Genomic DNA, 16868 nt, shown 5'->3' with positions numbered 1-16868 from the left:
CCCGTCAAAGCGAACAGTCCTGGGTTGTGATGAGCAACGGGCCCTTGGAACAGAAGATCCGGCCTGTTCTCGAGGCGTATCGGTTGTGCTATTGACATTTCCTGAAGGTCTTAAAACCAAGTCCTTCGAGGCCAGTATGGAGCTACTACTATTACCGTGATACTGGATTGCCTGATCTTCTTGAGGACTCGTCGCAGCATGGGAAGTGGAGGGAATATGTATGCTAGGTTGAACTGCCAATTCTGCGTCATGGCATCGACCCCTGCCGCCAGACTCTCTCGGTAACGAGCAAAGAATCGAGGCACCTTTGCGTTGTTTCTTGATGCCATTAGATCGACCTGTGGTTGTCCCCATTGGAGAACTAATCTTGCAAACACGTCTGGATGAAGTTCCCATTCTCCCGGATCTAGACGAATTCTGCTGAGGTAGTCTGCTTTGGTATTTAGAACTCCTGGGATATGAATCGCGGACAGCTGTACCTCGTTGGCTTCCGCCCAACTGAGAATTTGCTGAGCTTCCATCAGCGCCGCTTTGCTGCGAGTACCTCCCTGGCGGTTTATGTACGCCACTGCAGTAGCATTGTCGCTCTGTAACCGAACCGGACTTGCCTGTAATAACTCTGTCCATTCGGCCAGAGCTAGTCTTATCGCCCTTAGTTCTAAGATGTTGATGGGAAGTTTGGACTCCCCTGGAGACCATTGGCCTTGGGCAGACAAGTTGTCCCAGGTTGCTCCCCAACCTCTCAGACTGGCATCTGTGGAAATTATCTTCCAATCTAGAGTCGCCCAGGATTGACCCTTGGAGAGATTGGTCAGACGCAGCCACCACTGAATGGCTACTTTTGTCGACTGGGATAAATTGAGCTTGCGAGTGAGAGCTCCTCCTTTCCACGATGTTAGAATGTTTGCTTGCAATGGTCGTAAGTGAATCTGTGCAAATGGAACGGCTTCTATGGTAGCGACCATGAGCCCCAAAACTCTCATTCCTAGATGAACAGTTGGACTCCGATCTCGGAGAAGTAGACGGACTTGATTCCTGACCTTCATTTGCTTGTCCACCGGAAGATGCACCATTTGTGTGATGGTATTGAACTCGAGACCCAGGAATGTCATGTGATGACTGGGCCGCAAATTGGACTTTGACCAATTTATGGTCCAGCCGAAACTCTGTAGAAGACTGATTGCTTTACTCCGATCTTCCTCTGCCTTCCTCTCTGATCTGGCTTTCAGAAGCAGATCGTCCAGATAAGGAGTGACTGAAATCCCTTGTAGACGTAATGCTGCAGCCGATACTGCCATTAGTTTTGTGAACACTCTGGGGGCTGAAGAGAGTCCGAACGGCAGAGCCACAAACTGGTAATGTTGATTCCTGAATGCAAATCGAAGGAAGGAGTGATGTGGCGGCCAGATTGGTACATGGAGGTACGCATCTTTGATATCGATAGACATTAGCAGTTGATTTTTCTCCATCCCTCTTATCACTGATCTTAGGGTCTCCATTTTGAAACGTACTGATCTGACGAACTTGTTCAGTTGCTTGAGATCTAGCACTGGCCTGAACGAGCCGTTTTTCTTTGGCACAATGAAAATGTTGGAATAGAATCCGGAAAATCTCTCTGAATGTGGCACTGGAATAATGACTCCAGTTTGTTCTAAGATTGTGATGCAATTTAGAAAGGCAGCAGCTTTGTCTGGGTCTGCAGGTACCCTGGACATGATGAATCTTTTGCGAGGAATGGCTGAGAAATCTATGTGGTAACCTTCGGAAATGATCTCGTTCACCCACATGTCGGACACATGGTTGTTCCACACCTCCCGGAATCGGAGCAACTTGCCCCCAATGCGCTCCCCCGACTCCGGAGGGGGTGCCCCGTCAGGCTGAAGAAGATTTATCTGCTGCGGGCTTGACACTAGGTCGATTGGTCTTCCAATGCATGCGACTTTTGTCGTCTGTTTTGGCTCGAAAGTGTGACCTCTGTGGTGAATTGTTTCTTCGTGTGTATCGCCTACTTGAGCCACGAAAAAACCTTCCCCGTCTGGAAAAAGTAGTTGTCCTACTCTTGGTCTGTGGAAGAAAAGTGCTTTTTCCTCCCGTAGCCTGAGAAATAATCTTTTCGAGCTCCTCACCAAACAGACGCTGTCCCTTGAATGGAAGAGATGTCAAAGACTTCTTAGAACTCAGGTCTGCTGACCAATTTTTCAGCCATAGTGTTCTACGTGCTGCCACAGAAAGAGCGGATGTACGTGCCGTAACCTGAACAGTGTCTAGTGCGGTGTCGCACAGATAAGCCGATGCCTCTGCTATCGCACTGGCTGATGATAACAGGTCGGATCTGGAAACTGCATTCTGGATGTCCTTGACAAGAGATTCGGACCACGCTTGAATAGCTCTGGCCACCCAAGCCGAGGCCAAGCCTGGTCGAAGAGCTGACCCAGACGACGAATAAATTGACCTAAGAAAACCTTCCAATCTTCTGTCGGAAGGGTCTTTAAAGGATGCCGCATCTGTGACAGGCAATGTAGTGGACTTGGCCAACCTTGATACCGGTGCATCTACTGCTGGGGGATTAATCCATTTTTCCACCAGCTCTTTAGAAAATGGATAAGACTTAGAAAATTTTCTAGTAGTTTGAAATTTTCTTTCTGGGACACTCCACTCTTCTTGTATTATGTGAAGAAGGTGCTCATGAGAAGGGAAACAAACTTCGGATTTCTGCTTCCTCTTGAATAACCCCAAATCATCTTGGGACTTGGGCGATTGTGATATCTTTAATACATCCATAACACCTTTAATAATACCCTCCACATCATGCTGACTATCATGATCTCTTTAGTCCTCCACAGTTTCTTCCTCCTCACCCGACGATATTTCAGAGGGAAGTAATTCTCCCTCAGATTGTGAGGATACTTGCTCAGCTGCAGACTCGTCAGATAAAAAATGAACAGAAGTAGTGGCCACTTTAGTTTCTTCAGACCGCTTACGCTTAGAGCTAGTCTTTTGGTCAAGTCTGGCTAACACTCTACCTAAATTGTCAGCAATATAGGGAAGACCCTGCAAGGAAGCAAGGGACTGTGTTAATTGAATAGCCCACAATGGTGCTGGCACATCAGTATCCGAGCTGAGCCCCTGACTCTGAGAAATACTCTCCCTTGTAGGATTCTCTGGCTGAGCTGCTGGAAGACTCGAAACATCTTCTGAAATGAGCGCAGTACTCTGCCCCACTAAACAGGATTTACAGAGCGGCTCCCCCTGCCCTCGAGGCAGCTTAACATTGCAATTGGCACAGGCAAAAAATTTAATCTGCGCTGTTTTGGCAGCCTTCCCCCCCGCCCTGGTGAATAACCCCTCTGACCTACCTTCTGCCATGGAGACTGAATAAGAAGGAGTGTGGAGTAAGCCACCAACCGCTTACAAAATCGGCTATTTTAAACGTGCAGGAGCGGAGAAAGTGGACCGCTCGGTGCGCAGCAGAAATACCAGGTGCGCAAAATGGCCGCTGGAACGCATACGCATCACGCGCACGAGGTACGCAAGATGGCCGCTGGAACGCATACGCATCATGCGTTCCAGCGCAGCGTGATCCGGCCCTCTCCTCCCTCAGCCGTCTCCCTCACTTAGCCAGAAGGCGCAGCGAGTGCACCGATCCCCTGCACTAAAAGCGGAATGGAGGGAGAGAGCCTGGCCAGTACTGGAGAACGTCCAGCACCCTTTTACACACAGTAAGGAGAGGGAGAAGGGGGGGGGGATTTCAGAGTAACGCTAGGGGGGAGGCTGCCAAGCCAGAATTGTGAGGTGAGCTGTTATGCCAAGGCAGATACTCACCTCGTGCCCATCCCGGCCAGACCGTCTGCCATCGCCAAGCTTAGCAGGAATATGCCTGGGTGGTCGTTATAGCCTTTAGCGGCTAGAAAATGACCCCGGTGGGAGGAGAATACTGGGACTGTACTAAGGACAAATATATACTGCCCAGAGTAAGAACCCATGTCACATATCCATGTCGCTGGACGTCCATCCTCCTGGTAGCAGGACACTTAAAAAACTGATTGGATAAACTGGAGTGTGGGGGTTAAGCCGGTTAGGCACGCCCACAATTTTATTAGTAAGTGTCCTGCCTCCTGGAGGGTGGATCTTAACCCCATCGTTCCTGTGTCCCCCTATGATGACAGAGAAATTAGGATTATTTTATTATAAACAGCCATTCCGTAATTCAGATCTTTCTGGATAACCGGCTTCTGGATAATGTATCCCATACCTGCACTAAAATGAAAGAACCCTGTTACTTTACCCCAAATTCTGTAAGGTCACATCTAATCACCTCACATCAAATAAAAAAAAATATACAGACTGGCATAGAACCATACAGATGAACAAATAAAAAAAGAACTCATTATTTCAGTATTAATAAAACACAAGTCAAATACTATCCAAAGCAGCAATATTGTTAAGCTAAAGACTTTAGGCAGAGGCCTACAAATAAGGTAACCAGATTATGTGCACAAAAACATGCAAATATGGGTCTTTATTGGTAAACATAGACTATTTGAATAACACATTTATACAATTTTATGAAAAGGGCTCATCAGCCTGTATATCACAAAACAAAATTGCATTTTTTGTGATGAAAAATATGAATATCGCCATGTAAACCATTTATACAGTAAACAAGGTTGTTAAAAATTGCATTCAATTGTACGCAAAGGTACAATGGCTAGGTCTGTTTTGTACCTGCGAGCACATTCAAAAAATGTTGGGGAGCCGAACAAATATAAATAAAGTTCCTGAGGAAATAAGAGTTGTGTCTTTATGGCTTTAAAACTTGCTTCCAAGACAGGAATATAAAATGGAGCACCTGCTTTAAAGCACCTGGAAATGGGTTGGTGAGCAACATGTATCTCACAACAATAGTTACGGATCACTGGGATAGACATAAAGGAAAGACACTTCAAACATTGGACTTTGGGAATACTGACATGCTGCTTCAGTCTTCCCTAAGTAAATATAATAAGAAATAAGAATATAATAAGTAAATAAGAAATAAGTATATTAATTTTTAAGTTCACAAAAATCTGCTTAAAACTCTTCATTTTGGTAATTAACTCTTTAGTTCCCTTTATGATTGTTTATTTAGGAAAACCCTAATTAGCAAATTACCTTAAATTAGCTTAATATGTGGACAGCTCCTTTAAAAATATATAGAAACAGTATATAACCTTGAATGGAAAAAAAAACATTCTGTTCGGAACAGTCTTACATTTGGAGTGCGTGGAGTGATGAAATTTGTTATTAACACAAGTAAGTACAAGATCAGGTAGTGTGTGCGTGTGGGCGGAAATAGGTGGGCGAGCAAAAGAATTTCTTACAAATTTCAGTCTGGTTTGAGTTTGCTGCTGTTAAATCTGCCCTTGGTGTTCCTATAGCAATGACAGACACAGAGTAAATACTTCTTGTTCCATTGTGCTATCAAAACACACACTCTGCATGTCAGTATGGCAAATGTTTAGCATAAACCAGGCATTCCAGCAGAAAAAAATTATTTAAAATTGTTTCTTCACATTGATTCTTTCAGAAATAATGCCAGAATAAAATCTTTCCATATCAGCAGGTTGAAGCAAAGGGAAATCTTACTCAGTGCAACTTTATCTATACAGGTAAAGAACTTATTATCTGAAAACCCATTATCTGGAAAGCTATAAATAGGGATGTAGCGAACGTCGGAAAAAAAGTTCGCGAACATATTCGCGAACTTGCGCAAAAATGCGAGCGGTTCGCGAACGGTTCGCGAACCCCATAGACTTCAATGGGAAGGCGAACTTTAACATCTAGAAAAGACATTTCTGGCCAGAAAAATGATTTTAAAGTTGTTTAAAGGGTGCAACGACCTGGACAGTGGCATGCCAGAGGGGGATCAAGGGCAAAAATGTATCTGAAAAATCTGCCTGTGTGTGCTTGGAAGAGATAGTGTAGGGGGAGAGCTGTTAGTGATTTCAGGGACAGATGATAGTAAGTTTGCTGGCTAGTAATCTGCTTGATACTGCTCTGTATTGGAGGGACAGAAGTCTGCAGGGATTTGAGGGACATTTTAGCTTAGGTAGCTTTGCTGGCTAGTAATCTACTGTTCTCTTTAAACAACTGCCATACGTTGACCTTGTAGGCATTGTTTGCCCAGTTTTTTTGGACGCAGCCACTGAAGCACAGTTGCCAGAAAAAATATGCCATATAAATGCTGAAAATAGTAATTTTTCGCCATACGTTGACCTTGTAGACATTGTTTGCCCAGTTTTTTTGGACGCAGCCACTGAAGCACAGTTGCCAGAAAAAATATGCCATATAAATGCTGAAAATAGTCATTTTTTGCCATACGTTGACCTTGTAGGCATTGTTTGCCCAGTTTTTTTGGTCGCAGCCACTGAAGCACAGTTGCCAGAAAAAATATGCCATATAAATGCTGAAAATAGTCATTTTTTGCCATATACGTTGAGTCAACGTATGGCAAAAAATGACTATTTTCAGCATTTATATGGCATATTTTTTCTGGCCTCTGTGCTTCAGTGGCTGCGACCAAAAAAACTGGGCAAACAATGCCTACAAGGTCAACGTATACACTACTACAGCGGTGGATACGGATTACGTAAAATATATTATGGCTGCTTGAAAAAAAGTCACTCCGGTGTTTTTTCTGGAGACGGTAATATTATGGATATTTAGACAGAATGTGAACAAGGTCACACAGCTAGATGGCGGGTTGAAGAAAACAGTGTGCAAATAATGCCTACAAGGTCAACGTATACACTACTACAGCGGTGGATACGGATTACGTAAAATATATGAATGCTGCTTGAAAAAAAGTAACTCAAGTGGTTTTTCTAGAGACGATAATATTATCAATATTTAGACAAAATGTGAACAAGCTCACACAGCTAGATGGCGGGTTGAAGAAAACACTGTGCAAATAATGCCTACAAGGTCAACGTATACACTACTACAGCGGTGGATACGGATTACGTAAAATATATTATGGCTGCTTGAAAAAAGTCACTCCGGTGTTTTTTCTGGAGACGGTAATATTATGGATATTTAGACAGAATGTGAACAAGGTCACACAGCTAGATGGAGGGTTGAAGAAAACAGTGTGCAAATAATGCCTACAAGGTCAACGTATACACTACTACAGCGGTGGATACGGATTACGTAAAATATATTATGGCTGCTTGAAAAAAGTCACTCCGGTGTTTTTTCTGGAGACGGTAATATTATGGATATTTAGACAGAATGTGAACAAGGTCACACAGCTAGATGGAGGGTTGAAGAAAACAGTGTGCAAATAATGCCTACAGGGCAAATAATGCCTAAAAGGTCAACTTATACACTACTACAGTGGTAGTAAAATAAAAAAAAGTAAAATAAAAAAAAAATGAATATTAAAAAAAAAAAATTAAAGTTGGTGCTGCTGAACTACTAGGAGCAGCAGATTAGCACACCAGTCCCACTCCCCAACACTGCTAGACTAATAGCACTGGGCTCTTATAGTAGTAGTAGTAGTAGTAGTAGTAAAACAACAAAAAAATAAATAAAAGCAGTCCTTACAAGGACTACTGTTATTGCAGCAGTCAGCAGATGAGATCAGAAGCAGGACAGCTGCCCACTGCAGCTACATACAGAGCACTGCAGTAGAAGGTAGATTACTAGCCAGCAAAGCTACCTAAGCTTAAATGTCCCTCAAACCCCTGCAGACTTCTGTCCCTCCAATAACAGAGCAGTATCAAAACGATTACTAGCCAGCAAACTTTCAACTGTCCCTGAAATCACTAACAGGCAGCAGCTCTCTCCCTACACTATCTCTTCAGCACACACAGGCAGAGTGAAAAAACGCTGCAGGGCTTCGGTTTTTATAGGGAAGGGGAGTGGTCCAGGGGAGAGCTTCCTGATTGGCTGCCATGTACCTGCTGGTCTGGGGTGAGAGGGCAAAAAAAAGCGCCAACAATGGCGAACCCAAAATGGCGAACGTTGCGCGACGTTCGCGAACTTCCGGCGAGCGCGAACACCCGATGTTCGCGCGAACAAGTTCGCCGGCGAACAGTTCGCGACATCTCTAGCTATAAATTGTGGAAAGTCTCTGCCCCATAGACTTCATTTTATGCAAATAATCTACATTTTTCAAATTGATTTCCTTTAATAATTAAAAAAAAATAACAGTAGCTTGTACTTGATCCAAACTAAGATATAATTAACCCTTATTGGAAGCAAAACCAGCCTATTGGGTTTATATAATGTTTAAATTATTTTCTAATAGACTCAAGGTATGAAAATCCAAAAAAAGAAAGATCCGTTATCCAGAAACCCCCAGGTCCCAAACATAATGGGATAATGGGTCCCATACTTGTTTCAACTTTTTTTTAACAATACGATACATTTTAACAATACACTGCAGTCTATGGGGCATTTTTCACAGCAAAACCTGGAGAAAAATTACGCCCATCACTACTGCTGCGTCTTCTCTTTGTAAATAAAGAAATATAGTAATAAACAATTAAGCTTGGTAATACTTAAGTGCTATAAATATTTTCTAATTATTGGATCTATTATCAGCCCAAGGCGAGTGCATTCCTCCAAATTTTATAGCTGTTTATTTGTATATATAAAAAAGATTGTTACTGCATAACCGTTACACCAGCCCAGCTAGTCCTACTATTTTTGCAGGTACAAGTGTAAGGGATTTAACTTGGCTTAAAATTGCTGCATCTTCATATTATAGCAGTGAATTTTAGAACAGGGTTATATTTATATAGTGTAATAGCAAAAAAGCAGGTAACCTGCAAGTTACAGGTAGGACTTTTAGATGTGGCTATAGATGCAGGTTTAAGGGTCTGTGGGTTGTATCTATAGCCAGTTTTACTCCTTCATACATTTTTAAAAATGTTTTTCCTGTCCCTGTCCACTTCTGATGTCACTTCCAGTTTGCAACAACTGACTTCCTGTTTAATGGTAGTCAGCAGGTTGTGGATTGGGTTGCAGATAAAGCAATTGCAGGTCGGGTAGCAGGTCCAAGTGGGACAAAATGCAGGTTCGGGTCTGGCTTTTAAAAATTGGTTCCATGCAGGACTCTTCTACATGTTCAAAGACATATGAGAAAGGAGACTCCTGCTCTGTAAGGTGGCATTAACTAAAAACTATTTTAACAAGTTTTTAATACCGGTAGCTCTTCTGATTCATTAAATGTTTTAAAGTTTTCGTCTCTCTTTTTAAGTCCTTAACAATATTGTTTCCTGAGAAGCAGCTGCATCATGCACCAAATGGTTTATTTGCATTCACTGCTTCTGCTAGCGCAACTTCTAACTTCTACGTTTATTTATATTTAAAAGTCTTAAATATGTTCTTTAGGGTCACTGTAGCTTTGACTACAGAAATGGAAGGAACTGCCATCAACTGCATCACATAAAGAACTTTTTACTGAAAATGCAAAAAAAAAAAAAGTGCAGAATATTTTGCTAATTTGTTTACAGTATCTAACTAGCACCCAGGCAATTGGCTCTCCACTATTAACTGACTCCTAATGATATCTGGCCCTACTGTGCGTCAATTAGATAGGGGCCCTGGATTGTAATCTCCACTGGGGCAGGGACTATTGTGAATGATGTATTATCTCTGTAAAGTGAAGTGGAAATAAATACACATATGGAAACCCGTTAACCAGAAAGAGTCCATTTTAAGCAAATAATAATAATAATAATAATAATAATAAAACAGTACATTGTACTTAATCCTCACTAAGATGCATGAATCTTTATTGGTGGCACAACAATCCTTTAGGTTTATTTAATATTTAAATGTTTTTAGCAGACTTACAGAGGACATAAAAAGCTATATAATAAAAGTCCTTTTCAAATTAAACATGAAATCCAAATTTTTTTTTATATTAAACATCCATACCTGTTATAATCTGGTTTAAAACTCTCAAATGTCACTTAGAGGCATATAGGCAGGGCAGGCAATTACCTTAATTTTCCATTCTGCACTTCCTAGATGTCACTGCACTCCATACATTCGCCTCCCTTCTCAACATCATGTGCAGCAAGTGCATGGGCATCAGGTGCCCCATTCTAAAAATTATAAACATTTTTGGCATAATATAATGCTTGCCTCAATAACAGTGTCTACAAAACTGCTACTGCTTGCTTGATGTGATTGTGAATTCCAAGCATAATGACATTTTTTTTTAATAATTTATATAGTGTAAGTGAAATTTATTTTGCTTATCTAACATCATAAAATATTTGGAATTATCTCTTAGGATGACAGGTCCCCTTTGGTGAATTAAAGAACGATCCCTTATCTGGAAAAGACCAGATCCCAAGCATTGTATGTGGAAACCTGTTTCGGATGCAACTTTGCAAATATAATCGACAGCTTACCGTATGTCACTAGAAATGAATAAACACTCTTGCACACTTGCAAGATGGTCAAAAGTTATGAGGATGTAACTAGCTTGGCAGTGTGAACTTTGCTTGAATGCTTACCAGTTAGTTTTCTAAATCTTCTGTAAACAAATTTGCCCAAATTCCAAACACATATGCTTTGTAATGGCATTAGGCCATACTCTGACCTTTAGGTTAGACCTAAGTGTACCATATAGGACTATAGGTGGTGAAAAAATGCAATCTCAAATCATTACCACAAGGGAGACTGTATGGAAAGGGACATTTTTATAAAAGCTAAAATACATAAAGTATACAATATACAATATAATAATCCTGCAATATCCCATGCTTCAATGCATGAGGCTGCTCATACCTGCATATTAGTCTCAGATACTACATCATCCTGAAGAAACTCTTCTGGAACTTCAAGTCTGACCAAGAATCGTGACAAGTAAGCCCTCTTCTTCAGTTCATTAGTTCGCTGGAGTAGCCAGAACAACACTGGATGAATTACAGGTTTGCTTCCAACAACTAATCCTTGTCGAAATACACTCCTTGAAAAGAGAAACAAAAATTTTGAATTCATAAAATAGCAATAGTTTAGGATTTATGAAATACACAAATAAAGACATTATATGGAAAACACAAAAATAGCATTCCTTTATACACATATAAGCCTGCAAATATAATCTTTCCTGGGACCTAATATTTTTTATCAGAAAGGTTTCCACTCCACAGGCCATAATGAAGTAATAGAACTATTGTAGAGGTATGAGATTCCTTTATTTGGAAACCCATTATCCATAAATGGCCATTTTAAGAAAATAGTTTAGAAAAGAAAATGATTTAGTTTTAAAATAAAACAGTACCTTGTACTAATAATAAAACAGTACCTTGTACTTGATGGTAACTAAGCTGCATGAATCCATATTATTTTATTATGTAATGTTTAAATTATTTTTTGCAGACTTTAGGTATAGTGATCTACAGTCATATGAAAATTTTGGGAAACTTTTTTAATTCTTTGGAGTTTTGTTTATCATTGGCTGAACTTTCAAAGTAGCAACTTTCTTTTAATATATAACATGCCTTAGGGAAACAGTAGTATTTCAGCAGTGACATAAAGTTTATTGGATAAACAGAAAATATGCATCATAACAAAATTAGACAGGTGCATAAAACTGACCTATCGTCCATACAAAATCTCTCCAGTTCAGTTAAATTTCATGGCTGCCGTGCATGGACAGCCTGCTTCAAATCATCCCATAGATATTCGATGATATTCAAGTCAGGGGACTGTGACGGCCATTCCAGAATATTGTACTTCTCCCTCTGCATAAATGCCTTTGTAGATTTTGAAGTGTGTGAAGGGTCAGGTTGTGTTTGTCTTGTTGGAATATCCAACCCCTGTGTAACTTCAACTTTGTGACTGATGCTTGAATATTATCCTGAAGAATTTTTCGATACTGGGTTGAATTCATCCAGCCCTCATCTTTAACAAGGGCTCCAGTCCCTGAACTAGCCCCACAGCATGAACCTCCACCAAATTTGACAGTAGGTAGCAGGTGTTTTTCTTGGAATGCAGTGTTCTTGTGCCGTCATGCAAAGCGATTTTTATTCTGACCAAATAACTCCATTTTTGTCTCATAAGTTCAAAGCACTTTGTTCCAAAATGACTGTGGCTTGTCTAAATGGGCTTTTGCATACAATAAGCAACTCTGTTTGTGGCATGAGTGCAGAAAGGGCTTCTTTCTCATCACCCTGCCATACAGATGTTCTTTGTGCAAATTGCGCTGAATTGTAGAACAATGTACTAATACACCATCTGCAGCAAGATGTTCTTGTAGGTCTTTGGAGGTGATCTTTGGGTTGTCTGTAACCACTCACAATCCTCTGCATATGCCGCTCCTGTGTTTTTCTTGGCCTGCCAGACCTGGGTTTTACATGGGCCTTCCATTTCCTGATTAAATTCCTTACAGTTGAAACTGACAGTTTTAACCTCTGAGATAGCTTTGTGTAGCCTTCCCCTAAACCATAATCTTTGTTTTCAGATTTTGAGAGTTGCTTTGAGGATCCCATGCTGTCACTCTTCAAATGAGAGTCAAACAGAAGCACAACTTGCAATTGGGCATCCTACTGTACATACTCTACCTTTTCTCATGATTTGACACACCTGCCTATGAAGTTCAAGGCTTAACAAGCTAATCTAACCAATTTGTTGCCATTAATCAGTATTGAGCAGTTACATGCATTCAAATTGCCAAAATTACAAGGGTACCCAAATTTTTGTACAGCCAATTTTTCACATTTGATTTAATTTCATACAAGTGAATACTGCTTCACTAAAAAATTTTGTTCAGAAAACACCCCATTACTCAGATGTTCCTGAGAAATTAAAGACATACCACTGTTATGTTTTTTGTTGAAAGTGGAGTAAATTATTATGCAGGCTGAGAGGGGTTCCCAAACTTTCTCATATGACTATAAATTATAGCATAATCCCTTTTCTGGTCCCAGGTCCCAAGCATTTCGGATAATAGATCTTATACCTGCATTTCAAAATAACTTGCTATTTGCTGGGTTCTTCCACTGCAATGAAAGAGCTACCACATAAAAATTGTATAATATACCCCTTAACCCTTCGAAGATGAGGTAAGTCAGCCACTTTGGCAGAAAGCATTTAGGGTGGTGGCAGACAGGGAGATTAGTCGCCCAGTGACAAATCTTCTCTACTGTGGGAGACTAATCTCCCAAAATGCCTTCCCGCCGGCAAGAATATGAATTGCCAGCGGGATGGCATACAAATTGCTTCCGATTTCTGAAGTCTGAAGAACTAAAGTTGCCTCACGAGGAAACTTCGGGCGACTTCAGAAATCCAAAACGGTTCATTTGCCATCATGCTGTTGATTTGTATTCTTGCCAGCGGGAAAGCATTTCGCGGAGATTAGTCGCCGCAGTAGAGAAGATTTGTCGCTGGCCGACTAATCCCCTAGTTCCAGCCCTGGTTACATGGAAATATATTAAACCTTACTTACAAACAGGCTAAATGTCCCATTCTGCCAGCACCCTTAGGTTCAGCTTTCTGTTATATCAGTGAGCAATGGTGTAATTGGCACTTACATATCTCCTATGTTTCCTGGAGGTTTATACTTCAGGATTCCAAGAACACTCAACATTCGTTTAGCAGTTTGATCTGGCATTTCCTCTCGGATGTCAACGGAGTGCTATAACAGAAGAAGGCTAATAGGTAACAGATATAAGTAAGACATTTCAGTTACTTCACAGCCAATTAATAATAAACAGCTGTATTTTAGCTAGCAAAAATTAATTTTAAATAAAATTTACTGAAATGTCTACATATAGCTGAATTCACTTAAAAAATACTGGACATGGCGCTGTTATCAAATGTATCAATAAACTTCATGATGTCATCTCATTTAGCCTATGATTAAGGCGTGTTCTCGAAACGCATCAGGCATCCATTACATAGCAGCCACCTGTTTTATTATGTTACAGTAAACAGTGGTTTTTACTTTATGAGGTGGTGTGCCTTCAGTTTTTTTTCTTTTTTAGTTTTGGATAATTGCAGTTGGAGGATCTCTGCATGAGTTTAGGCACACTGAATCCTCAACAGTCCATCTTTAACTCCAGTTAAGGGAGGAGGGGTGAGTCTGTATTGTTTGGTAAACCCTTACAAACTATGTTTTTACTCCTTTTTTAATTATTTGCCTTCTTCTTCTGACTCTTTCAAGCTTTCAGCTTTCAAACAGGGGTCACTGACCCCATCTAAAAACAGATGCTCTGTAAGGCTACACATTTGTTATTATTGGAACTTTCTATTACTCATCTTTCTATTCCAGTACTCTGCTACTCATATTCCAGTCTCTCATTCAAACTGCAAACTGTAGAGTTGCTGAATAAAAAGCTAAATAAGTTATTTCATTTTTTATTACTTGTGTTTTTCAAAGAACTCAAAAACCAATTGCATGAAAATGAAAACCAATTGCAAATTGTCTCAGGATAGGACTCTCTACATCATACTAAAAGCAAATTTAAAGGTGAACAACTCCTTTAAATGAAATTAGAACTCTCAGTTTTGAAAATGTAATTAAAATCGTGCATATTTATGGATTTTACAGGGAAAAGGGAAAGACAACAAATAGAAAGGACAGTTTTTTAAAGAGAAATTCTAAATGTTTTACCTTTGGGTCAATTTTTGCAAGAACATCATTCAAAACCTGTAATAACTGCATCGGTTCCAGTGAATCAAACGTTATTAGGTTGTAGTTTTTCTTAAAAGGTTCTTTGTTGAGTTTTTCAACAATGAATTTCAGTTGGTCACTCATCTTCAATGGAATTTCAGACCTAAGAGAAAATTATTTATGCCATGAGTCACTTATAATAAAGCACACAAAACCATGCAGGGCTGGACTGGCATCTCATTCAAATTCTGTTGAAGGAAGGAGAGGTTTGACAGTGGGAAGGTTTCTGTGGCATTGGCCAAGGTGGTGAGGTAAAGTTCTCTGTTGGGCCCCAGGTACCCCAGTTTAACACTGAATCCAAGAAATACACAATATATAGTGAATAAAGTATCCTTTCTTGTATAGGATATTATAAGTTACTGAGGCGTTCAACGACCATATAAAAACACGAGGCCAAACATTTTTATACAGGTTATGAAACTCTGAGATGACTTCTAATATCTTCATATTTTGCAACAGGGGGTACTTTATTTATTATAACACACATGTTTCATGTTATGTGACAGAAATGACATCACTTCAGCATCATTTATATAGTGAATAAAGTACCCCCTCTTGTAAAATATAAGGATATTATAAATTACCGAGGAGTTTCATGACCATATAAAAACACGAGGCCGAAGGCCGAGTGTTTTTATACAGGTCATGGAACTCCGAGGTAACTTCTAATATCCTCATATTTTACAACTGGGGGTACTTTATTTATTATAATACACAAATTTTAGTGAGTCATGTGACAGAAATTACATCACTACTCACCGTTTATAACAGATGACATCACTACTCACCGTTTATAAGGATATAATTTACAAGATATTCATGGCTTTTGTGTATTATAAGGATATAATACACAAAAGCCATGAATATCTTGTAAATTATATCCTTATAAACGGTGAGTTCTGATGTCATTAGGTATAAACGGTGAGTTCTGATGTAATTTCTGTCACATGACTCACCGAAACTTGTGCATTATGATAAATAAAGTACCCCCAGTTGCAAAATATGAGGATATTAGACGTTACCTTGGAGTTCCATGACCTGTATAAAAACAGGTCACTTGTATGATATGGCATGTGGTATTAACAACCCAGTGCTAGATTTTTCTAAAACTGAATTCCTCTTCACTGGAAATGATAACATAAGACAGTGATAGCAGTCCACACTTTCCCTGCAGTTAGTTGCACATCTGGCACCTCTGGCAGAGTTCCCTCAGCATCTTGCCTCTGTCGGTAGGGTTGCCACCTGGCCGGTAAAAATGATGGTTGTTCCCAATGTTATTAATAGGAAAAAAAGATAAATATATAGGGAGGCCTGTATTTTTTTCCAGAAAAGGTGGCAGCCACAGTAGTTCAATGAACAGTGAGCATGCCGAACACCGTAAATGATGCCAGGCACACTTCAAAATGTATTTGGAGCAACTAAGTCTGATTTGCGATTAAACACATTTTGCTGAATCGACCACAGCTGCATAAAGTTTAACACCTCTTTGAAAATACAATGACAAAGTGACTCTGGGGGAAAGCATTTCCATTGCGCTCAAAATGTCACTTTACTCACTGCACTTGAATACATTCATTTGCATTATTCTCTCAAAAAAGCCAGGAGTGGATCATTTCCCCCCTCATGATATGGGCCTAATTAACATGTTGAACACTGTGTAGTATGAGCACAATAAGTATTAATCAGCTACTTTAGCATCACACTGGACCACTGCATCGCTGACTTTCTCTGGCAGAATTTTATTTGCAGCATTACAGGGATCTAACTTTGGACACTTTTACACTATCATAACAGATGTAAGTCTGGCATTTGGACATCGAAAAATACGTTCAGCCATTTTGATCAGGGGCAAGTTTTGGGAACGCTGTGAAATCTGTAAAGAGTGATCAAATTTACAAGAGGCGGCTACGCAGCAAAGCAATAAGTTAAACAGCAGTTCATTACCTGACAGAACAGCGAAACGTTCTCTACAACAAGCTCGCTTGAGATAGTTACCTTGACGACGCTTCCGTTAGTCTGTGACGTCGCTTCCTCGGATAGACCAGGAGGTATTTGATGGACCCGAAACCTGTGCTTTCATAACTGGTTAACGGCTTTGAATTCTGATGTTGTAGTGCCACCTGGAGCTAAAAGTATCGCACAGCAGCTTGGAGCAAGAGAGAGAGAGAACGTTCGCACAGACATGTTTGTT

At 40.3% G+C, this 16868-nt stretch overlaps 1 protein-coding gene across 3 annotated transcripts in view; it reads right to left on the bottom strand.

The window, feature by feature from the left end:
• Positions 1–16822, bottom strand: part of ift81.L (intraflagellar transport 81 L homeolog) — a 64389-nt gene extending 47567 nt beyond the window's left edge. Inside the window, exons 1-4 of one of the 3 annotated variants that reach the window (XM_018263343.2) lie at positions 16673–16822; positions 14618–14780; positions 13536–13639; positions 10789–10969 (exon numbers count right to left, since the gene is read on the bottom strand). In XM_018263343.2, the coding sequence (XP_018118832.1) occupies positions 10789–10969; positions 13536–13639; positions 14618–14761 (429 nt within the window). In that variant the 5' untranslated portion in view covers positions 14762–14780; positions 16673–16822. Of the gene's footprint in view, positions 1–10788; positions 10970–13535; positions 13640–14617; positions 14781–16621 lie in introns of all 3 variants that reach the window. The other 2 variants (XM_018263351.2, XM_018263334.2) reach the window with 2 other exon arrangements.
• Between the last annotated feature and the right edge of the window lie 46 nt (positions 16823–16868).

Source organism: Xenopus laevis, chromosome 1L, assembly GCF_017654675.1.
Source record: "Xenopus laevis strain J_2021 chromosome 1L, Xenopus_laevis_v10.1, whole genome shotgun sequence".
In the NCBI taxonomy this organism is placed as follows: Eukaryota; Metazoa; Chordata; class Amphibia; order Anura; family Pipidae; genus Xenopus; species Xenopus laevis.
Note: the sequence above shows the minus strand (reverse complement) of the source record. Positions and strands in the feature narration are given on the sequence as shown.